Source organism: Lipophrys pholis, assembly GCF_963383615.2.
Source record: "Lipophrys pholis genome assembly, chromosome: 9".
Lineage (NCBI taxonomy): Eukaryota > Metazoa > Chordata > Actinopteri > Blenniiformes > Blenniidae > Lipophrys > Lipophrys pholis.
The window spans coordinates 14,684,654-14,709,921 of record NC_137639.1 but is presented as its reverse complement, the minus strand read 5'-3'; the positions used below and the strand labels follow the sequence as shown (position 1 = coordinate 14,709,921).

Genomic DNA, 25,268 nt, shown 5'->3' with positions numbered 1-25,268 from the left:
CATGCTCCCAAATAACAGTTTTCTTTCTCTTCTTGGACCCAATTTAAAAAAAATACACCGCTATGAGGTGCTTGTCTTTTCTTTTCTTTTTTTTCCTTCTTTTTTTTTATTGCCTTTGCTTCTGAGATTCCCACTGGTTTCACAAACAGGGCTATTGCTCTTTTTTATAAGTTACGTTTCTTAGATTTTTGTGCTTTTTTGCCTCTGTTGTGCCAACAGGAATTATGTCATATGGGAAATAGTGAAGTGAAAAACATTCAGGGGTCAACAGTCTAGGTCAGTGGGTCTCCATCTTATTGGCCAGATGCGCATGTTGACATTGAGAGCACGAATCCGTGATGTATGAAAACATAAATTATAGTTAAGTCTGTCTTTTGCCAATGTTGACTTCACAACAATAACTTTGATATATAATACATGCTTAGACAACTTTGAAACTACGTGTGTCATTGCGTATGTCAGATTTATCTTTGTCATTGATTTAAGAACTCTTAATGGATGGAACATAGCCTGAACTTCCTCAAAGTGTCTATTTTCTGTGTATGGGTCAGGTGAGGTGGTTCAGACTAATTCATCATTTGTGGTAGCCCACCGGGAATACATATAATGATAAATACTGCTGTATGTTCAAATATGTCAGTTTCTTACCACATTGATTTATTGTTAACGTCCTGAGCCCCTTCAGAAATAATAACATTCCTTGTGATTAAGAGTGAACCGTGCAACTCTAGCTATTTGAGACGTTTGTAACAAGCTCCTCTAAATAAAGTTGATGACCCCTGGTATAAGTAACACAATATCTGCTTGCAACCATTAAATCAACACACAGATTATATGTTTAAGGATTTACTCTGAGTGAATGACATCAACAACAAAAACATTCATTAGGTGACCTAAAAAGACAAAAACAAGCTGTTTTATGGTCCAAAATGTCACAAACAACAATCAATGATGCAACATGTGTGTATATACAACTATGTACAGTGTTAAATATCATAGTCCATGTCTAAACACTTATTGATTTACTCATTTTCATCTTAACATTGTTGTTTCCTTAAAGTGATAATGTGACTAGGCTGACAAAATAACTTACATTTGTCCATGTACGTAGGAGTTTACATGTGTTGAACATTGATTATTATTACAGGTACTTTAGAGAGTTCTCAGGATGAAAATTATGCTTAAATACAGCTCCCCAAAGTGTTAGCTGCTGACCATAAAATAATACCCACAGACAAATGTGAATACGTCAAGCTGGCTACAAAAATTTGCCTCTCAAAATGAACCTTTCTCCTTTGGTTATATCATGGCTTTCAAGCAATAAATATGAGAACACGTTACGTTGCATTAAGTTTATCTAGGTTCAAGATACAGTTGCAGTGTCAGGATCAGATGAGGCGCTGCCACTAGTGGAGCTGCCACAATGCAAAAGAAGTTAGTAAGAAAAAACATATTTAATAGACATTGATATCATACATTGATTTCAGTAGGTAAATGTGTTGTGGTTTTTGAAATAATTTACAGAAAACCATTTTGAATATCACAAACATAAACACAGCAATTTTACCCTGTAAAACACACACCTGGTTACCGTCTGACTTTCAGCTGTATCTTTAAATCACCACAAAGCAAATAAACACAATACTGCACAAATTCTGCCTGTATTCTCTGTTAGTCTTCAGTGTGCCCATATGCTCGATCTTTCCCATAGCAGTTGCGACTGGCTGACTTCTGTTGGGTGTACAGTACGTTATCACTTGATTCTTCAGTTGGTTGCTTCATGCGTCAGCAGAGGGCAGTTCTCTATCTGGTTGTGTTTTCCTGTGAAAATATATCAGTGACATATTGAGATCAAGTCAGCAAGCTGTGCAGAAAATAAGTTAATAAACATGCATGCACAGTCATAGTGGTCCGAATGTTAAGCCCTAATTGGCATATGTATGCAGGGTGCGCCTATTCAGTGAACCAGAGAGGGGTATGTTTATTTTACCAGAATCCAGCATAACCTACTTTATATAATATCAGTGAAGGTTTAACAAGTAATACAACTGCAGGCCTAGTAAGAACTTCAATCGCATCAGCCATTAACAAAAACATCTATTAATGTAAAAGTCATTGATCTTGGAGTTAATAGTAAGACTTTCATTTTTGATGTGTAGAATCTGGCAACCCTGCTGAACTTGGATTTCAAAATAGAATTGTTTGGTGTGTTTTGTCTGTTGAATTTGGTTCAATCACTGTGAGAGGGGATGCGTTGACCATAGGGGGAGGAGATCCTCTCAAAAAACCCCAGAAGAACTTGCTCTGATTCTCAGTACAGTTATAGTATGCAGAAGGGATCATACTCATGTTTGGTGAGAGGGGCCTTGTCGCAGGTGACCTCTGTGATCCGTCCTGCCTCCTTAGAGAGTGTCCCTTGCATACTGTCTCCCATAGTAGACACACCCTTCAGGTTCAGTTCGCTGCAGCCAAATGTTGAATACAAATGTTTCAATTATTATGATCCACTCAATTTCTAAGGCTGGCAAATTTTTCTGATCTTCTGCTCACCCTTTATTGTTTCCCTCTCCTTCCTCTATATTTTTGATGCCCGGGACCTTCCGTCCAAAGACTTTCACAGCAATGGACATGAGCAAGCCGCAGCGATTCGTGTAGCAACAGGTGGCGTCTACCACCAGTAGGACCACCAGGAAGATCACCATGACGATGCCGACCACACTGCCTTTGGTCATGCTGCGGCTGCTCGCTGTAAGAGAAAAAAAATGATCTTGGATCACCTCGCTGAACGTTCAAACATTTCTATTCTGGAAACCAAAATACTGAGCAGCCAATCTGCTGTAATATCTCAGATGACAAAAATAACACTTCTGTTTGCCACGACTCAGCGTTATCTTTGTAGGGACTGGGAGTTTTCATACCTGGCTGCTCTGCAATGGTAAAGTTAAATGTTGCAGGCACAGAGGAACCGTTAGCATTGACAGCTGCAACTTCCAGCTGATAGTTTGACCCGAAAGCCAAATCTTCCAGCAATAAGGAATCAGTGTCAGATGACAGCTGCGTTTCTTTCCACTCTGTACCTTCTTTGTCCTGGAAAAAAGGAACACAGGAAACAAATCAGTCAGTCAAGCACAATGGATCAGAAAAGGTAACACTGACAACTCACGCCGTCTCCCACCTGTCTGTAACGAATATTGACGTGTAGCAGAGGAGTCCCACCATTGTCAGACTGCTTAAAAGGGACAGAGAATGAGTTGCTCTCCACTTTCATCTTATCTGACGACAAAACTGGACTGTCCGGTTCACCTATGGGCAGGGGAAAGGGATAAAGATGATTACTCAGAACTGAACATGACTGTGATCAGGAACATTCAGCATCATTTCATAGTTTAGATACTAAATTTGAGCAGTTTACCTCCTTCGGCGAGTTTAATCACATGGTATGGTGACCAGCACAAGTGAACACCGGGCAGCAGCAGATGATGTTATGAAAGGGTTGAAACAAAGAAATCGAGAAAAAACATGAGCTTCACTTAATATATATACATCTGCATATCAAGACAAATTCATATTTATAATGCACTTTATGCAATAAAGCTATGCATTTTTCTCCACCCCGGGGCTCTGGGGACCGTCAGTGGTTGGGGCGTCGTGGCTTTGGTGGTTGGTGGCTCTGTGGGCTTGGGGGGGTCCTGGCGTCTATGCTGGGGGGCTGCGGCCTGGCCTGGGGAGTCCTGGGCGGGGGTGTGGGGGGGGGCTCTGCTCTGGGCCGGGGTTGGGCCCGCTGGGGTGTGGTGGGGGGGCTGGGTGTCGGGCCCCGGCTGGGCTGTCGGCTGGGGGGGGGGGGGGGGGGTTGGGGGCGGGTCGTCCGGGCCCTGGGGGTGCGGGGCCTCCCCCTTTCCGGTGGGGGTGCCCGCTGCGGTGCTGGGGGTGGGTCCTCCCTCTGGCCCCCTCCCCCGGTGGGGCGGGTTGGCCCCTGCTGCCGCGCTCCGGGTCTGCCTCGTTCCCGGATTGGGGGGAGCGGGGGACGGGTTCTGGATGGACGGTTGACTGAGAGTGACCTCCAGGGCCTGGTGTGTGTGTGTGTGTGTGTGTGTGTGTGTGTGTGTGTGTGTGTGTGTGTGTGTGTGTGAGTGTGTGTGGGTTGGGGGGTGGGGCTGTGTGGGTGTGGGCGAATGAGGGGGGTTGCCCTGGCCACTGGCCTCCGGCTGGGCTCGCACTGGGCCCTGCGGGTTTCAGACTCTGCTGTCTGGCCGTTGGGTGGGGTGAGGGCTCCCTCCCCGGGTCCCCTTACGGCGCCTTGTTGGGGGGGGGGTGGCTCCCCGGGTCCTAGGCCGGCCGCTCGGGGGTGGGGTGGGGCAGCGCGGGGGGTCCAGCTGGGCCAAGGTCCTAGCGACGGGGGGACCCCCTCCCTCAGAACCCTCCCTGCCTTACCTCACCTTACAATAGGGAACAGTGGGGCGGTGCCTAGGTGGGGGGTCCGGGCTACTTAACTGCGGTCTGGGTCCTCCCCCGACTTTGCACCACCCACAATTTTAACCACACTTAGTCACGCAGGGTCTTGAGGGGGAAAGCCGCTTTCGGGGTTCTGCCGCTTGTCAGCGGTAGAACGCCCGGGCCCCGCTACCCCCCAATTTTAAACCGCACCATAGACACACACATTGCATCCACCTTTTCAAAACACAAAGACACACCCTTACATACATCCAACACACATATAAGGCAGGGGAAGGGCAGGAGACGTGGCTCCTCCCAGCACCTCCCGCTGGGGTCCCGCCCCGGCCCGGGGTGAGTGCGGCTGGAATGCGAGGGGCGCACTCCCTCGGGCGTGGCGCTCGTGGGGGGGCTGGGGTGCGGTGCTCCTTCTCCATTTGCTGTTGGATTGGTGGAGGTTGGGATACCGTGGTGGCCGGGTGGGGGCCCGGCCGGCGGCCTGGGGGGGCGAGAGTCATCACGCCCCCCCCCGTCCCGAGTGTGTGTGTGTGTGTGTGTGTGTGTGTGTGTGTGTGTGTCTGTGTGTGTCTGTCTGCGTCTGCATCAGGGGTGGGTGTCTGTGGGGGGTGGGTCAGGGGTTGGGTTCTTCCAGGAAGATCGGGGGGGGAGGATCATGGGGCGGGTGGGATATGAGGCTCCTGGGGGTGTAGAGTTGACTGTCCTCCGACCGGGGCCTGCGCCGGCCTTCGCTTTCCTGGGTCTGGGGGCGGGGCTGGTCCGGGGCGCGGCGGCTGGGGCCGTCTCTGCCTTGCCGGGTTGGGGGGGGGGGCGGTGGGTGGGCCTGTTCCTGGGGGTGCGGCGGGACTCGCCGCCGGGGTTGGGGGGGCTCTCGACCCGCTCGGCCCGGGGGCCCTGCTCCGGCCTTTTCTCGGCTTGGCGGCTTGGGTCGGGGCCTGGGGCCCTGTGCCCTGTGCCCTTTATCCTTCTCTTGTGGGCCCCTCTTGCCTGGGGGGGATTCCTCTCTGCATTCTCCGTCTGGTGCTTTTTGGGCGGGGGCGTGGCTCTCTGGGGTGGTTCGCTGGGGTCTCCCCGGGCCTGGGGGGCTTCCGTCTGCCGGGGTAGCGGTGTCCGGGCCCGATGGCCTCGGACCCCGGGGTGTCGCCATGGGTCCCCCCACAACAGTTCCGGTCACACCCAGTGGACAAGCCCCACACACACACACACACACACTTCCACTCCTCACGAAAGGTGCTTCTGAAGTTGCTTGTTCTCTGTCATCATTTGCTCAAATTTTGGAGGTCATGTTCCTCTTTTGTTGTCACCACTTTGTTAATTCATGTTCCTGCTTCACGTTACTGTCTAGATAGAGCTGCTCAGGCTGGTTTAATCAAAAAACAGTTGGAAAGTATTTGGATCAGTGTGATAACTGCAAATAATATATGTAGCACAACAAGGATATTGTATGTTATCCCCCTCCCCCTCCCCCTCCCCCTCAAACTTTCTTCTCTCTTTTCTCTTCTCTCTCTCTTTGTGCGTTCCCCCCGGTCATGTAAAAAAAAAAAAAAAAAAAAAAGCTATGCATTTTTTACTTCAAATTTATAGAAATACACATATGTAAACACACTTTTTGCAGATAATGCACAAAAGAAATTGTATTTTCAATGTTACATTTAATTATTTGTAATTAAAAACTTACGCATTCCCTTGGTGCGCACCGTGTGTTCATCCGAGAATTGTCCCAGTCCCGCTGCATTCAAAGCAGCCAAGCGTACAGTGTACGTTGTGTATGGCAGGAGGTTTGTAATAGCGAGGAAATCTGCACAAACATAAGCAGATAAACAAAGAGTTATTTCTTTTTATCTTTCTATAGTTTGCATACCTGTTACACTTACATTTTTTTTAACTTATTCCATTATATTAATTCTCAATTATTATATTTACAGTGAATTTAAAATGTGTGTTTCAATTAGATAATTAATAGTTTCAAACTCCACTAGTTTCTTGTTATCATTTATTCTTCTCAGAAATTAAAAGGAAAACATCCTGAGAAAAGGCATCCCGCTGATTCTTGTAGTTTTCTTTGGCTGCTTGGTCTTCCCTGAAGAACTCTGATGCCCCCGAAGGGCAACCCACGCAACAATTGAAAAACACAGAGCTGTTGCGTACAATTTAAGTACTAGATACTCTCTATGAAATCGAGTCAGTTTGAGTTTGACAAAGGCTACAGTGTAAATGATGTTCATTGCTGGATGAATGACTATGAAGTCTATATCAAGAGCAAGTATTTTACCTGAATCTGGTACTGTGGTCTCTTTCCACTGTCCTGATGGGTTTTGTCGCCACTGCAGCACATAACTTGTGATTGGAGTTCCTCCGCTGGTCGGCGGGGTTTTGAGAGAAAAGAGGACGGAGCTCAGACCCGGAGAGACGGTCATGTAAAAGGGTACACCAGGCTGGGCTGGGAATTAGAAGGCAAGGAGGATTTCTATGAGTAAAATATGAATAATTTTTTTTCCCTCGTGTAACTTGAATATAATGAATGAAACCCTTACTGTAAATTGCAACATCTCTTGATGCATTTCCTGTGATGCTGACAGCCATGCAGGAGTATAATCCACCATCAGAAGGGATTAGGTCGTCAATCAACAACACGCCCTCCTCCACACGGACACGGCCAAAAGACGAAGTCTGACAGAAAAGACGACATTACATCAAACGAGGCCAAATTTGAAATCCAGCACATGCGGTTCATCATTTAGAAACCCACAAAGTAAGTTCTGGCTCAGAATAACGAGCATCATTGTTTTCTGTATGTCATGGTCAACATTTCAATTCTAAATGCGTCACGAAGTTTGGTTAATGTTAGTTTGAGTCACACAATATTTCATTATGTGTGCGTGTGCATGTGTGTGTTCATTAGAGTCTCTTACCAGCGTGTGTCCGTTCTGCTTGTTGAGCCAGTGTAGCTGAGGCTGAGGATGTCCAGACACGTTACAGGACACAGCGACGTGATCGCCCACCGACACATGCTGCTGCTCCACCGACACAAACACCTCTGGGGCCTCTGAAATCATAACGCTAATTCAGTAAGTATCTCACCAAGGTTTTTAAAGAGAGAAGAAAAAACTCAAAGTGACCACAGTGGTGCAACATCCCGATCTGACATGAAAAACCAACCGAAAACATGAAGTATAATAGTGGCACTGCTCTCAGCAATCTTGTTGGTGGCCGTGCAGATGTACTCCCCATAGTCGGCCCTCGCAACAGACTGTATGGTCAGCTGGCTGCGATCCGAGTTGAACTGATGGTGGAAGGAGTCAAATGTGACCGGCCTGGAATTAGAAATGTTTAAAATGAATAACAAAACACAATATTGTTATTTATCTGGATTCAAGATATATGGCAGTGGGATCATCTTTCCAGGGTTTGGAGAGAAGGTGGAACGAGGCCACCAGAGTTGGAGGCAGAGGGTGAGACGAGTGCAGCCACAGGACATTAACAAAGCCGATAAGGAAATCTCTCTACCTCCGTTTTGCACACACACACATACGACTCCACCCACTGGCACACAGACAAGATGTCATGCTACATTGGTAACACAGTGGTTCAGTGACTTTCGAATAAACATCAACACAAAATAACCCAGTTTTGTTGTTGAAAGCAAACTTTTTCTCAGCCAAGGTGGTAATGCACAAAATTATTGCTTTACTCATCACAAAAATGTTTATAACCTGAAATTACAAGGCAGAAGTTAACTACACAAACTGTAATTGAAGAATAAAAGGTGTTTTCTTCAGGCATTTTCGGCAGATGCATCAGAAAGGGAACAGATTCAGACACAACACTATCTGAACTACACTAATACACTCTCAGTGAAATGTAAACATCCAGACTTACATGGTCCAGGTGATGTTGGGCTTTGGTTGACCGTCCACCAAACATACCAAAGAGACATTATTCTCTGGTCCTGCAATCACTTTTTTCACTTCTTCTCTCAGATGCACAGTAGGAGGAGCTGCACAGTCAGCAGAGAAGATTATGAGGCAAAATCCTATTCTATCGTAATATTCACCATCATAAAAGTGATGATACTAATTTACCATTGATGACGACAGAAATTGAGAGTGCTTGAGAGATCGGCCTTCCTCTGATGTGGGCTCTACAAATATAAGTCCCAGCATCCTCTCGCTTCACTTTATTGATACGCAGTCTGTTATCGGGCATTTGAACCATATGTCTTTCCACTGGAGCCGATGAGACAAGAGGAGACAGACAGAATAACATGAAATGTTTGATGAAGATGAAGGCAAGGACAAACACAAAAAGACAAACCTGCACCATTTTGGAGGGTTGTTATTGGAGCTGCACAATGTTGATAATGGAGAGCATTTCTCAATGGACAGCAATGTGTTATGAAATTAATGATTTTACTAATAATTAATCATTTCTAATAATTTTTCTACTGCAAAAATGTAATGACTGAAATTGTATTACTGTAAAGATTATGAGCTGTTGATTTCAGTCACAGTTTGGATAAACTGCATAAGACTTTTTTCTTTTAAATCTTACATTAGATCACTGTAAACATTGGAGCTTTGTGTGGCCCGCAGGCAACATGTGGCCCGTTGGCCATCCCTGACTGGCCCACAAAAGGTCAGCCAGAAATTGCAGTAACTGAAATTGACGCATGCAATATAATTGCGTCTTTTATATTTCGAAGGTATCAGCTTCATTTTACTACAGAAATTATGTTTCAGTACTCCAAAGTAGTCCGAGGTTTTCATATCGTGCTCTTGGGAAAATGAATTGCCCAACATTATCGAAACTCGTAGAGTTATTTAACTATCCTCCCAGGTTAGCATTGTCACATTCTCACAGTTTGCAATATCAACAAAAGGCATAACGTGTAAAAATAATAATAATAATAATTAAAAATTCAAACATGCAGAGGATTTTCACCCTGCGTGCCACTCATACCATTGGAGTAAATTCGCCCCTCGTTTCTGATCCACTGAACATCCACCGCTGGCTTTCCCTTCACCAGACATGGCACCACCCCATCTGTGCCCTCCAGAAACTCATGATAGGTGGTCGTGCTTTCAAATGATGGACCATCTGACAAAAGGAGGCATGTTAGAATCCCTTTATTGCATATAAGAGCGTCTTACTATGCTAAACATGGCTTATGTCGCCGTCGTCACTTACCGTAAACATACAGCACTGTCTGAGTATCATCGGTGTGTCCGTTGTCATAATCACACAGGCACGTATATCTGCCTGCATCTTTCATTGTGGCGTTTTTAATGATCAGTTTGGAAGAGGTTTCATCCACCTTGAAGACAATGTTTTCATTGTCCACCTCCTCCCCGTCCTTCTGCCAGGTTATGTCTCCCTCTCCTCCAGCTGCGACAATGAAGAGAGGAGGAAATGCATTTATTAGAAATGCATTTCAAAAGGCTGAGTGGATTCATCGGATTCAGAAGGATGAAACATGGCAGGTGGTTGAAGCTTAACAGATTTATTCAGGCAGGCTAGTCTATCAATCATCAAATAAAAAATAGATGACTCACCTTTACACAACATTAAAACATCCTCTCCCACGTGGATATCTTGTTTGCTGATAATAATGTTCATCTTAGCATCTGGAGAAGAAAGCAGGAACAGAAGTATTCAGTTGCCTCATTGCAATGTTTTGTCAAACCATTTAAAATTTAGTAGACCAAAGTTTTCATCTGCACTCCTATTTTGAACTCAAAATCTTATCTTGAGCTCTCAGACAGGTTCAGCTGAAAAGTGCATTTTCCTGTTTAAACAGACCTTGGCGTTTTAGATTTTGGACAGAATCAATCAGATGTCTTTGATTGTACTTACCAGATTACATCTGTTGACAGATTAAACTACTCAGATTAAATAATTAACAGTGCATTTCTAACCAATATTCTTAATAAATGCCAACACATCTTACCTGAGCTGTACACCACCAACAGGAGCAGCAGCGCCATTTTCACAATTATGGCAGATTGGTTCATCATGTTCCCAGAACTGCAGGTCTCTAAATCTTAAAACGGTACACAATGCTTAAACGTTTATCTAATTAATAACACAAAAATATAAAAGCCTGCTACAAAATAAAACTTGAATCTGTCACTTAGTGTCACACAGATAAGTTGAGCTTCCTTTCCACCTAACAGCTATGACAGAAACAGGGTCTCTGTCAGGGGTTATATAGGGACAAAAGAGCAGAGGAGATGAGAGGAAATTTGAAGGGGTGGGGAAGAGAGAGAGAGAGAAAGAGAGAGAGAGAGAGAGAGAGAGAGAGAGAGAGAGAGAGAGAGAGAGAGAGAGAGAGAGAGAGAGAGAGAGAGACTCTTGAATGTTCAAAACAACCCTGAGTTAAAGTTGCTCATTCATGGCAAGAGATAGGAAGTGATAACTGAATGAGGTCACTATTTGTCCAACTCATTACTTTCCTAAATCCTTAAATCTCAATGGGATGAAACTCACAGGCTTCCCAACAATCTTTGATTTTTAAAGTTTCTGCTTTATTTATTAACTTGTTTTTCCTGCTCTCTCTCTCTCTCTCTCTCTCTCTCTCCTCTCTCTCTCTCTCTCTCTCTCTCTCTCTCTCTCTCTCTCTCTCTCTCTCGCACCTTCTCCGCCCTTTTGCTCACGTCTTTCTTCCAACAAGCTACCGGATGAAAGCAGGAGAGGCAGCTCTCCAGGGACAGAAGATACTTTTATCATTCCATCATTTTTCCTCTCTCTTGTAAAAAAAAAAAAAAAAGCTTGCATTCTTTACACTCGCGCAGCAAACTGCACATACCACTCGCCAAAATGACCGAACTGCCACCGCTCATGTGTCGCTGAAAGCTCACATCCTGTAGGATGCTGGAATCAGCGAACCTCAGAGATGCCCTCGCTTCTGCAAAGGAAACCTTTCCTTAACTTTGCCAAACAGCCTCTACTCTGTAATTGCAGACACGGAAGAGTTTGACAGTGATAATTGTTGGCTCAGTAGTCTACATTTAATCATCTGAGTAAATGTTCCAGTTTAAGTCAAATAAAAATGACCTTCAAAGGCACGCCATGACTTTAACCAAAGTTATTCACTCAAACACATTTTGAAAACAACAGTTTGAAGGTTGTTGGGTTTTTTCTACAATCATGTGCCTGATATATGTCATGTCACTGTGAAAGCAGGTCAAGTAGACATTAAGATTTAAAGATACCAACACACAGAAATACAGACAGATAGATGTTTTTGGATGCTTCAGTTTTACAAAATTCTGCATGCTGGTTCTCTGTCCAGCTTCTACCTTGCTGAAAAACGTCAACGTAAATAAATGCTCGTGTTACGAGACTGACAAGATTTAATTTGACTTAATGGCTTTAAAATTGTTAATAAATATACAAGAGTGCTTCCAAGACAACCTCAACTTTCCATATCTTTGTTGTTCAATATTACTATGCGTTGGTGATAACAGGCTTAAGTCACAATCGTCTCGTCTGTAGTTGGACAGTCATGGTTTCCTGAGAGCTGCCACGCAAAGCTGTAATTCTCTGCTTTAAGGAATCCTTTTTTGTAATTCAATTTTTAAAATGTCTGGGAGTTAGTTATAACAAATACACATACCAAATCCTGTCAGCGGGGACAGGATATTAGTTCACTGCTCAAAAAAGATAATCACAGTGTAACACCAACTCAATTAAACTCCGGGGATATCAACTTGTCCAGTTAGGAGGCAATACTGATGGTGAATCCATTTAATTTGCTGTTGTGATAACTGGACAGAGAAGAGGTAGAAAGGAGAAGCAATTAGAAAGACAACCACCATTTAGGAATGTGTTTTTACAGGTGGTTTCTATAGACTATTATCCTCTCTGCATCCTCTCTGGTTGATTCATGACTAGTTTTGCATTCTTCCAGTAACATGCACCATTCATGGTATCATGAGGTGATATCTAAAGCCTACACTAGTTACTCCATTGTGGCACATCCATATGTGTAGATGCTTGAAGGTTTGACTGTGAGCCCAGCACAGTGTAAAAGCCTGGAGGAGATACCAGCAGGTAGTTAACTAGACTACATGGAGTCAGCAGGAGGGCAACAACCCAGTGGCTATCTGTTTGGGGGGCATATCTTTGGAAGGCTGCACAGACGTCTACCTGCTAAGCAGAGGTATCATGACTGCAGGGCTGAGGTGACGATGCAGTTCCTGCATGATGAAGACATTGATGCTATTGACTGAGCTGCCCGTTCCCCAGACCTAAATCACTGAGACATTGTAAGAAATGCCTTGGCTACAGTCAAATAGAGGCAATACAAACTACTGAGCCACATTATGAGTCGTTCGATGAGCTGGGATCAGATTTTTCCACTTTGAGTAGGATTCTGAATCCTGTTCTCAATGAGTTAATGACTTTTGTTTCCATGGCTTATTCTTTATTGTACATTTTATGGTCTCATTGAATAACACTATATAATCAATAAAATACTGAAATTTTACTTGAGTAAAGCAGTCGTCAGTTTAAAATGGTCATTGTATTAAGTGTTAGATAAACAACAACAATGGCTTTGCTGGACCAAAGTGTCCTGATCAGACTGGATAAAGTTAAGTTGCTAAGATGCTAAGTGCCATGATTTTCTTTGCTTCCTGTCAAAAAGATCAATGTGTTGTTCTGATAAACATATATTGAATGATCACACAAAACCCAAAAATGATTGATGATGAGATAAGCTATATCAATCAAATGATCTTCTTCAAGCACACACGGTTTACGTCACCGCTCTTTCATCTATGTGGTGTTAGTGCTTGAATGGCAGTCAAGTCGGTTCCTTTGGGTCCAATCACTTCTATTGGACAACAGCCAGCCTGCCACTCCTGCTTTTCCCGTTGATAGCCTCTCAGTGTCTCTGCACCAACATCAAACCAGCCAATCAAAGGTTAGCGAGTCCAAAGGGGCCACCTATCAGGTTGGTTATCAGGAGGTGTTATTATGGCTCATTAGAATGGAGTGTGCACATAATGAGTGCCATTAACAAGGGTGGACACACACTGACAGCTTCTCTCCATCACATTCCTCTCAGCTCTGTTTTTCACCCGCGAACTCACCAAATCCGAACTGACTCGCGTTTTGATTGATGTTACAGTCACAAATTGCAGGAGAAAACTATATATAAAGAATATGTCATCAACATTATCATAAGGCTTTTATGGAACACTGCAACCTTTTTTTTTTGTTTTCTTGAGGAAGTGACTTCATTCTGAGAAAGTCATTCTGAAACAGCTGCAACTAGTAAACAGCTTTGAAATTAATGGCAGATGGAACTCTGATTAGAAAATCAGATGCAATACTAAAGATGAGCCTTGAACTCTCCAATAAATAACACTTTTAATATTTGAAATTCAGTGGAAGTCAGAAATTTCAATCTTTGATTTTCTTTTAGTTAACTACACAAAACCAGATATCCAAAGACACACCCACACACAAACACACACAAACACACACACACACACACACACACACACAATGAACAAAATTGAAGTGAAAGCAAATAACACCAGAAACACATGTAAAATGCACACAAAATGCACAGTCACTTATACAATTAAGTAAAGTCTCAGTCACCTTTTTTAAATGATATAAAACCAAATATCTCTCTAAGCCTCTGTTGGTTTTAAAATTCACTGCGGTATCTGAGCAGAGAGAAATCTGCACACCAGTATACTTTGCTATTTTAGTCTCTGATGGCCTATACAACACAGAGGCTTTCAGTAACAGCAGCAGATCAGCTGCCGACTTGAGGACGAGACAAGCAGGAAGGAGGGAGAGACAGAGATAGATTGTCGTGAGAGGGGACGGCACACCCTCGCCCCCCCCCCACTCTGTGTGCGACCTGAGTGTGCACTCGCTTGTCCTCAAGTCTCTTTTCTGTACTCAAAGGCTTTACTCCTGGTTTATTTGACTGAATCCACAGTAACAGTCCCATCTGGAACTATTTTGCAACACAGGTACACATTGTATTGTATTTATTCCTCACATTTTCCTGTTTGAATTCAGCACCTGTTATATTCGGAAGTTGAGAACACTGCTGCCTGTCAGCTCACCTCACTTTTAGGCAATACGGCATTTCTTTAGATATACTACAATGCTTAGATGTAAATACTACATTACTTAATAGTTTCTTAGTCTCATCACGAAGGGGTTGGGCTTTTATGGTGCCACATGAATGACCAAGTTGTGTGTCCCCCATTGTCATCAGGTCTATTGGATGTCAATTACTCCTTGTGTGCACCATGCCACTCAAACTATATCACGAAAAAGAGATGAAACACAAATCTGAAAGAGAAATAATCTGAACATGTTTCCTGATTTAGAGGATACTTTTTCTGTTTAACATTAACTGCACATAATAATCAGGTGTTGAAAAGAAAAATGTGACCAGGGGTACATGTCCAATCTAAAATCAATCTAATATCAGCTGAAATCTACTGAGTGTTTAAGTATGCAATTTCAATACTAATTAAAAAAAACAACACTTTGCAGTATTAGAGTTGATCAGGAACCGGCACTGGCGTCTGTTTACTATTTTAAAGTCATCATTGTAACAATATAGTCAAAGTAATTACTGACATAGTAAGCAAAGTTTAGCCTATTCCTCACACGCGAATCTGAGCTTGTGCTCACGTCTGTAACGTAATCACTGTCACCAAAATAACAACGATGTGGATTCCAAAAAAAAAGCACACTTCCTTCCTCTTCTATTCTTCCTATTGTTACCAACGTGAAAGTGACAGCAAAGCAGGTTGTTGCTATATTTATCCTGCTTCCATTTAATCACAAAGAAGACAGTGAAACAGGCGCCCCGAGGTCATCAAGACCTGTTTATGCCAATCATTGTTGTCACATAAATAACTAATAAACAGTGCAGTGTGCTGTCCCGCATGTACACCACATTGTATGAGGTTGTTCTGTGAATAGTCCAGGATTCTGTCTGACCCGTGTACCTTCTCAGTTTTTGGGCAATGATGGGAGTTACCCCACCATTTCCTGCTTGGGGGTCCTATCTTCCTGGCAACTTGTGCCGCGCAGGAAGCTTGTGGTGGATTTACAGAGGACCGTGACAGGTGGCCTTTCAGTGTGAGACAGTTTGCTTGGATTTCTCTGAACATCTGTGATTCCTTGGTTGCGGACATTACATCCCGCTTGTCTTCATGAGACCCCAGAACAATAAGCTTTTACGTTTGAAACACATATTGAAGAAGTTAAGGAACAAAGTTTAGTGGGATCTAAGAGGTCATTTTCCAGCTGAAGCCATCAAACGGCTGCACAGTCTAAACAATCTAGAGAGTCGCCATTAAATCTCTCACCAGATCTTTCATCTGAACTTCGAAGACATCAAAACCCACTGTGGCAGATCCAGCTGTAGATGAGTGTGTAATGGGATAGAAATATAGCATTGGGAGTGTGAGAACCAAGCAATGTGAAATACACACCAGGAAGAGGATCTGACCCAAATGGTACTCTGTTTACTTTAAGAAACTTCTATCATTGGGAGCTGTTTTCTGCAAAATTTTCCAAAAATAAGCAGCTCAGTGAGCATTTCAGGTCTGCTCTGGAAATAAAACATAGAAAAGTGCCCAAATTAGTGAACTCACTAATCTCCCTTGATCATTCAGTTGACCATCAGTCATCTGAAGCCACTGCGCGTGATTTAATTACACTATAATGGGGTCTGCCACTGTTTGCGTGTCACTACAATTCAAAATACAATCAGCAAAAACAATAGAAGGAAGACAGACTGCAGACTGTCCAGTCCAGAATTAGGCATCTTTACACATGTGCTTCGACAGGTCATCTCTTTCATGTAGGCAAACATGGGAGCATGGCTTATTTACTCACCGTTTGGTTTGCATCCTCCTGCTTATATGGAGGAAATGTACTGTTTATCTATGCATGAATTCATCCATCCATCAATTGATCTTCTGTACCACTTCTTCCTATTCAGGATTGTGGTTCAATGGGCGAAGGCAGAATACAGACGACACCAGTGCCAGTCCATCAGAGGGCAAACACAGAGAGACAGGCCATTACATAAAATGGGCAGTTGTTGACTATTTAATTTAGGGTCTCCTCAAATGCATGTTTCTGGACAGTGGGAGGAATCCAGAGTCACCAGAGAAAACCTGCACACACACAGGAAGCACATTCAAACTCTACAGGTACAACCTGCAGTCAAACTGATTATTATCGCACTACGAGGCGAGAGCATTAACCAGTACACTGTGTGTGCACTGTGTGGCCATGTCTGTTGAATGAGGGAAAGTTAAACCTGTTCTTTTGTTGAGCCAATATTCAAATAAAGGTTGTTTTCCACTGTGCTTTAGTGTATTCAGTAATACAGTACATTACATAAATAACCACTGACATCTTGAACTGACCCAATCCCACCTCACAGAGACAAATACAATAGTGGACCAAAACGGAGCCCTGTTTATTTTACTTACAGTTTATTTTGCATGCCATCAGATGAATGAATGCAAACAGTGCAACACACTGCAAGTGCTTTGCCATCAGCCCGTGTTTTACTACAATTTCCGTGAAGGATGTTTTCATCCAAACACATGTGACCACTCGTTGAGCGAGCGCTGAGATTATTTTAAAGTCTTTATGTAATTGGGAACAACTTGTGAGTATTTATATTGATGCTGGTTTGGGCTTTTTTAAACATCTACTGGATATTTAAACATTTACATTTGAGCATTCAGTAAAACTACTAATAGCTTCACTGATGTGGAGTCAGCACTCAGCCAAACAGTGACAGGAAGCCCCCGTGTAACCTCTTGGTGCAGATTTACCGTAAGCTGTTTGGTCGGGGTATTTATCACGTTTTATCTCAGCTTCTGCTGTTGACTGAGGCCTTTTCTTTCTGTTGGACTATTGAAATGGTGGAAGGAAAAAGAGAAGGGACGCTTACGGTGAATATTCATTATAGCACACACACGAATCAGATAAACATCATTCCACATTCACATTATAAATGTGTGTCCACAACAACGCACCCTTTGTTTTATGGTTTGTGTGACACAACAACCATCCATCACCAATCAAACACGATACAGCAGACACCTTGAAGAATATGTACATATTTATGTAGTAAGTTGTTAGTGACAAACTGTTTTAGTCTTGAAGTAGACATTTGACTTTGAGCACCGCTGAAATATATGATCCCAAGGTGTCAAACTCACTGTGTCACATCAGTCGATCTCAATTGAGCAAGAACATTAAATAATAGCATAATGACCTGAAAATACAGAGAAGTCCCGCTTTTCATATATGATGCACAAAATCTATTAAGACTGACACCAATTGTAGAAGTGTGATCTGAAAATCTATCTGTTTCAGTGTTGGCAAAGTCTGTCAGTTCCCAGAAAATAAAACTTGTGCAGCAATTAGCACGCATGTTTAAAAAAAATTAAATCAGCCCTGTGTTATGGTTTTAATGTCAAATGCAAGCAATAGAGTATTTCTTACTGCTGCATCACTGATGTGCTGCTCAGTTCTGAGTCGCACTGAATGTGAATACCTGAAATATAATAACACCACAAAATATAAAAACATGCCACAGTCCATCTAAATAACACGTTGAATTGCTTCCCACTGTTGAGCTACACGTACATGCCATGTAATTCACCAAGTGTCTTCATATGAAGTGTTTACTGTACATAACAATTTAGGAATGCCATGTTTGTGCGTTAGGTGGCAGTAGTGAGTCTTGTAATAAATCATTATAATTAAGTAGAAAGTTTGGCACACTTACCTTGAATGAAACTGTCACATTGTAATAAAATTAAAGACTTTTGTGAAATTAATTGATATTTTCTCTGCAGGTCAGAACCATATAGAAGAATCGATGTATTGCTTCGACATTTGTACATGTGCCTGAAATCATTTTAATGCAACTATATGTTGTTGTTTTGTTTTAATAAATATGTAAACTGAACATAATTTCTGATAAGGCTTTTATTTTTTTAATCTGGGGTCATCACAATATAAAGAGATAAAGTCGGGAGGGACTGGTACTGAGATTCATAGGAGGGTATTACGGATTCTGCGATGTTGCTTTTGTTTTTTGTTTTTTTGTTGTTGTTCTGGGTGTTTTGCATTTTTTTAATTATTATTATTTAGTGAGGTAATAAGGAGACTACCTTAGGACCACTGGTTGAAATAGTGGGATTTAATAATTTATAGTTCTTACCACTCCATTATTAATATAAATAGTATTAATACTATAAATAAAAAAATCTTACATTCATCTTTTTTCTTTGGGATTTTCTGAACACAGTGTGATTAGTTGAGTACAGTCCCAGTGAACTCTGGAAGCTGCTGGCACGTCTGAGCTCCTGCTGGTCTGACAATGTGACCTGGAGCGAGTGAAACCTACGGTACGTGACTGTTGTGTCTGAGCCTCATTCTGGGGTTTATGTATGTTTATTTTGTTTAGTCTTTTTTGGGCCTCCTTGACTACATCCTCTTACGCTTTTTAGTGCTGGTTTTACCGTCATCCCCCCCCCCTTCCCCCCTGCTAGGCATGTGTACAGTGTCATGCATACAGGAAGAGAGGCATACTGCTGGAACAATAGAGAGGCATGTCGGCTGCAGCCAGGAGATGCACTGCAGACGAAGCACTAGCACACAAATGAGACGTTAGGTCATTTTTGTCATTCCAGAAACATGAAATATGAATTTGGGCAATCTCTTCTGTTTGTGTTACTGGTGATGATATGTTTTCCCAAGAATCCTAATTTCCTCAAATATAATTTATAATTAAAAAATAAAAAATAAATAGTCCAGCAGGTGAATTATCGACTGTAATGTTCTCTCCGGCCCTTTGCCCGAGGCATTTTAACTGGTCCACATCCTCCTCCCTTCCAGGCTCCCTGTCTCTGTCTCTACGTGACCGGTCCAGGGTCCATCAGTGCCAGTGGAGGCCGCCGTGGCAGCAGATAACACTAACTAGCTTCCTGCCATTACTGCTAATTGCCCCACAGCCAGAAACTTTGCAGACACCCTGGGTGGGGCGTGACTGAGGAGTGTGTGTGTGTGCCTGTGTGTGTGTGTGTGTGTGTGTGTGTGTGTGTGTGTGTGTGTGTGTGTGTGTGTGTGTGTGTGTGTGTGTGTGTGTGTGTGTGTGTGTGTGTGTGTGTGTGTGTGTCTGAGAAGTAGCAGTCATTCACATATATATGAGGGCTTGTTTACTTGTTTACATATCTGTATTGACCACTGTGTACTCTGTCCTGAGGTTATGTGCTGTTTCTGATGGACATTCAAAGAAGATATGAGAGCGAGTGCATGGAGATGATACCGGGAGAAATAGTACGGAGTCAACCAATTATAGGGTGTGTATACTTTGTGAGAATAGAAAAAGTACACAGCGAAAGCTGGCTGAACATCTCCGAACTGGCTACTACACAGTACAATACAGAGAAGTAATTCAATTGTGGTGAAGACCTCAGACCTAAATCAAGATGGAAAAATGCAACAGTAATCAAAAAGCCGTAAGTCGGCGCATCTGTGAAGACTAACACAATGTGCACGAAAACATGTTGCGTGTAGTTTATAAAAGATAAGAAACACACACACACTTACTGTGCGTCACGATGATGCCATGTGCTGGATGCAACAGGCACGCTGCAGTGACGGTTCATCTGTCTTCCTGATGACTTCCCTGTGTCGTACAGAAAGGGAGGAGAGGATGTTTAGATGCCACACTGTATGTTATCGTGGGTCCATCTGCAGATGTCTAGGCCTGGCGATATGACCCTGGGGAAGGCCGACAGAGGGCTGAATGCGTCTAATACTGTATGTGCAGCTACGCTAATGATGCAGCAGCTTAATGGATTATCCGGCCTACTTCGGGATATGCTTGTACACTCCCAAAACTCTTCATCTTCAGGCATTTTAGCTTGTGTGATGGGGGTTGGAAAAAACCAAAGAAATTGTGGTTATCGAAACCAGTGATTCTCAACTGGTGGGTCAAAATTGTGTTACTGGGCCATTCTCAGTGGGTCACAGGTCAAAAAGTTAAGCTATAAAGTAGTGTAACGTCATCTATTCACTTCTTAACAGTATCTGCCCATAAAGCCTTGTGATGTGACTTGAGATCCATCATTTCACAACGTAGACAGTTAGTTTACATCTCTAATGGAGCATGGTGAAACAAAGGCACAAGGAAGAATATCAGGTATGGATTTCATTATACTGAGGACCTCCATTAAAAATGTATACTTATTTTAAAAAAACTCAGTTCAATCTGTTATTTATACCTATTTTGATTCAATGAATCTGAAAAGTTATTATTGATTTGGGTCGCAGCTTATTATTGAGGGGTGACGGTCGATCCTGAAGCCAGACAATTATGAATAAGAAGCCAAGTACTTTGCACTGAGTAGATTATTTCTTCATTGTAACAATGCTTCTCAGCAAGAAAACATTTGTGAATAAATTGCATTTGGAGGATGAGCAACAGAGAAAAAAAAAAAAAGACCAAATCTTCTCTGTCATTGTCAAAGTTCAATTTTCACTTCACTGGTGTTTGGCGTACATTGGATGATTACAGTCTGAAAATAAACGAGACTTTTTGTAAATTAAAAAACATATATCAATTTAGCAGACGGGAGCCTCAGCAGGATGTGGTACAGCCTGGTACAGCAAATTTTCATCTAAAAATCAAACAGGAAGATTGGTGGTTTTTACATCTTTTGGATCAAACACTATTGTTGCTTCTAGTATCTATGCAAGGCTAAACGTATAATGTCATGTTTACCGTACAGAAATGAGTGTTGTTAATAGTTTGACCTTCCTTTCTGCGATCGCTTTAAATCAAGACAAAGATGAGAAATGCCCAGAAATATGAGATTACATGTTTGCACACTCAAGTTCATTTTGACAGGTTCAATTAAAAACTAAAAAAAGTTCCCAGTACACAAAAAGTATAAAAAGAACTTTGACAGAGGACTCCAAATTGTACTGTCAGTGGTTTTCAAATCGTGCATTGGTCCTCCCTTTGGGGTGAGTAAACAAAAAGGAGTTTCTTTCCTTTTAATCTTTAAAAGGAAATTGCAATTTAAAAATATATATATATAATAAGCAGAGGACAAAACTATTGTTTATTTCAGAAGAAGTGAGGGAGCTCATCCTCCCACACTATGAACACCCCTGATATCTGATGGCAACTTTGTCCCCAAAACACTTTTGCTTGCCTGGACTGAAGCCTCATCGAATAAATGTGAAGATTGCTCTCAGCGGTGGAAGTTAAGACTTGGACGTCTGATAGTTACAAACTTTAACAAGATTACAGGATCTTCTGAGGATATATTGGCTATCTTCTGTTGTGTGTGTGTGTGTGTGTGTGTGTGTGTGTGTGTGTGTGTGTGTGTGTGTGTGTGTGTGTGTGTGTGTGTGTGTGTGTGTGTGTGTGTGTGTGTGTGTGTGTGTGTGTGTGTGTGTGTGCGTGTGTCATTGTTGATCAGAGGAGGGCATCAAAGCTGACTAGCATCCTGTGGGCAGCCCAGGGCAGGACCAGTGGGCACAAGGCGGCAGCGAGGTGGGTGTCCTGGAGCCCATCGTCTGCCTTCACACACACACACACACACACACACACACACACACACACACACACACACACACACACACACACACACACACACACACACACACACACACACACACACACACACAAACCCCTCCTCAGGCACAAAAGGCCACCGTGTAATTGTAGTAGTGTCAGAGCTCAAGGGAGAGAGACACACAAACATGCATACAAACAAACATGTGCACACTCAGAGGAGCTGTACCACTAACTGCTTTGACTTTAGAATGGATCCTACGGACCAACCTTCCATTATTGCTGACAACTTCTGAATTATAAAACTGTAACAAATGTGTTTTATCACTTTTCTATAAGTAAGAATTAGCAGGAAGCTTTTATTTATTTTTTTGGGGGGTGGGGGTTCTTTATTAGGATTTTTAAAATTATGTTTTCTAAGAACTTGTTGTCTCTAATACGTAAGAATAAAAATAATATTTTCAAAAATATGTTTTTTACTGTCGACATTCAGTATCTCTTACTCTAAGAAGAGATCTGAAATATATAAATAAAAATTGATATTTGTTGCACATTTTACACATCAGCAGTCCGAACACAATCTCCACGACTTGTCATGTTCACCCGCCTGCTCACATGATCACCATTAATGATGCCATAGTTGCTTTGCAAGATGCTCATCCACCATTGGGTCACTATTTTGCCCAAGAGCACTTTGACACAAGGACAAGGCAGAATTATGGTTTGAACTGCCAAGGCTGGGATTTATCAGCTGTGGCACAACAAATACTAAAGTTCTAATGTTTTATGCCAATAGAACATAAACATGAAGCTGAAATCCAAAGAGTAAAAATGATATACAAGGGTTCATTGATCTGTATGAAAATGAGAGCTGTGTCAATGGCATGCATGTTGCAAACTTCATGAATAATTCCCATTGCATGTTTCACATTAATGACAACAGACATTCATATTTCTGAAGAGGCTAAGTTATCCAAAACTATTTACCATGGTAGAAATCTGATATGTTTAAACCGGCAACATAATTTAAAACTGTTGCTCTTAATTTGTTTCAACGAGTGAAAGTCAGGAAAGACATCTCTGATTATTTGTAAATATCTTTGTTGATAGTTTCACAAGTTCTCTGTGAGCTGTGTGTTGTACACCACCTGTTCTATACGCAGCCATAATAATATTACCATTACTCAAATGTGCTGATAGGATAAACGGGACAAGCATGTAGAGGAAGTGTTGAGAGAGCAAAGAGCCTAAACCTTGGATCATGAGCCCTGATGAAACACACACATTTGTTGACATTAGAGTCCAACTGGAGCAATTGAAATCTTTAATCTAATTTCAATCTGTTCGTCAATTCTAAGCACCGGAGTGCGGGTATTTCCCTGCTGAATGTTTGATTTAATTTCAGTGTGTAAAAACAAGTTTTGGATTAAATCGCTATGATTGTCTAATTTAATAACTTCTTGTTTTATGACATCATGACATCCAATGACCAGTGAATCGTTTAGGTCTGTAAACTAAAGAACTTATAGAACTTTTCAACAAGACAACTATCCATCAGGAATAAAAGCAGACCTTGGAGTTTATGCCCTGCAGGCTACATACAGCCATTGTCTGTGATCGACTCATGTAAAGTCAATAGAAATCTGTCAAGAGTGTAAGTATTCCATGCCTATGCTAATAACAGTCCCATTCATGTTGGAAAGAAATGTTAATTATTTGTTTGATACTTCACAATTTGCGTAAATGCTGCTATCTACAAACTTCAAAGGCAAATAAGTTGACAATGTGCTTACTTTATGAACAGCAGATTGCATTGTTCAATGAAAAGAATTAGATTTACAATAATTGAGACAAATTTCCAAAACCAGACTGATACTGACTGGGAACAGCAGCTTATTAAAACCATGTGACATAAAAAATAATAATAATAAATAAAGAATCGACTGATGTCTCACACAAAGTTTTTATGGCCTCATTGGTTTTTGTACACATACAACTGTTAATCAAGGTCCATCATGTCAGTTTTAGTTTTAGTGTGTTGTGAGGGTGACTGTTTGCGTGTCACGTGAAACTGCTGTTCAAAAATAATGAAAAATGTATGTGTTTTGCTGCCATCTACTGGTTGGATCCTGCACACACGTGATCTTCAACGTGTTTCATTGAAATTTTGAGGTATCTGTACTTTAGGAAGATTGTATTATGTGTTGTTGTGTTCGCTAAACCTTCTGTTTCCCACACAGGACGTTTTCTTTACACCCTCCCATCTCTACAGCGATTCCTTATTACACTCCAGCGATATGACGCCCCCTGTAACTAAACAGATTTAACTAAGGTTTTTAATTAAATTTGATTGCTGATACATAATTAATTCCCAAAATGTCGTTATAATAAGTGAGCCTGCAAAGTTACCCATTTTCTCCAACTTTTAAGTAAAAGAGAAAAAAGAATAAAAGTTCGAGCCAGCCAGGAGTCGAACCTAGAATCTTCTGATCCGTAGTCAGACGCGTTATCCATTGCGCCACTGGCCCGATGACGAAACGTAGAGGTGTCACATACTTAAAATACCTGTTTAAAAATAGGTTCCAGCACGTGTGTTAAAGTGCTTGTGCGGATAAATTTAGTAAAACAAAGAAACTTTTCGATATATCATGCATGACAACGTTTGTTCTTGACTGACTAACTGAAAAGTATTCACACGAAATTTTCACAAAGGAATGACCAACTTACTGTAATTGAATGCAGACGGTCGTTCTGAGCGAGCATCCACTCCCGAGACTCTGAGAGGGGGGCTGTCAAATAAATACAAACACATGGCTTTAAATGCGCTGCAACTTCGTAAAGTGTGTAAACACGTGCGCTCAACCTGCAGCGAACAGCTCCAACTGCTCCTCGCGGATCTGTAGCGCCCCCTCCGGCGGAGACGGGCATTTCAGACTTTTAATCGCTATACTGCTATAAAAAACAAAAAAAAGATCAAAATAAAGTGATATTTCCGGTACTTCGTGAGTTTTTAATGACATAATATACCAATTACTATATATACCAACTATTTGTGATTAAAAGTATCTCATACTTTATGTAGGTTTTTAAGAAGAGTACTTTGTACTGTCACTTTTAAATGGTAAAACTTCAATTTGTACAATTTATGCAGTATGATACCATACTAAATCGATAAAAAATGAATGTGACTAATCATTATATGTTTCTT

The 25,268-nt window shown here is 42.0% G+C and overlaps 1 protein-coding gene across 2 annotated transcripts; it reads right to left on the bottom strand.

Annotated features, from left to right (window-relative positions):
• Positions 1–111: 111 nt before the first annotated feature.
• Positions 112–20,285, bottom strand: ncam3 (neural cell adhesion molecule 3). 2 transcript variants are annotated; one of them, XM_080472152.1, is made up of 17 exons: positions 20,083–20,285; positions 10,397–10,489; positions 10,002–10,073; positions 9,637–9,834; positions 9,409–9,546; positions 8,532–8,675; positions 8,329–8,446; positions 7,609–7,763; positions 7,362–7,495; positions 6,984–7,119; positions 6,722–6,889; positions 6,128–6,247; positions 3,176–3,303; positions 2,919–3,087; positions 2,551–2,746; positions 2,346–2,462; positions 112–1,821 (listed from the first exon to the last, which is right to left on the bottom strand). In XM_080472152.1, exons 2-17 carry the CDS (start codon positions 10,461–10,463, stop codon positions 1,779–1,781), a joined length of 2,103 nt encoding a protein of 700 aa, XP_080328278.1. In that variant the 5' UTR covers positions 10,464–10,489; positions 20,083–20,285; the 3' UTR covers positions 112–1,778. The 2 variants fall into 2 exon arrangements, with proteins under 2 accessions (XP_080328278.1, XP_080328277.1); XM_080472151.1 differs by lacking the exon at positions 20,083–20,285 and having other exon boundaries at positions 10,397–10,644.
• Between the last annotated feature and the right edge of the window lie 4,983 nt (positions 20,286–25,268).

Bases quoted from the DNA above. Each gene is read 5' to 3' on its own strand.
- ncam3 (XM_080472152.1), bottom strand. From the start codon at position 10,463: ATGATGAACCAATCTGCCATAATTGTGAAAATGGCGCTGCTGCTCCTG. The intron at 3,088-3,175 runs GTGGGAGACGGC...CCTTTTTTCCAG, and splicing joins TCAATATTCGTTACAGACAG to GACAAAGAAGGTACAGAGTG. The intron at 2,463-2,550 runs GTGAGCAGAAGA...ATTTGGCTGCAG, and splicing joins GGAGAGGGAAACAATAAAGG to CGAACTGAACCTGAAGGGTG.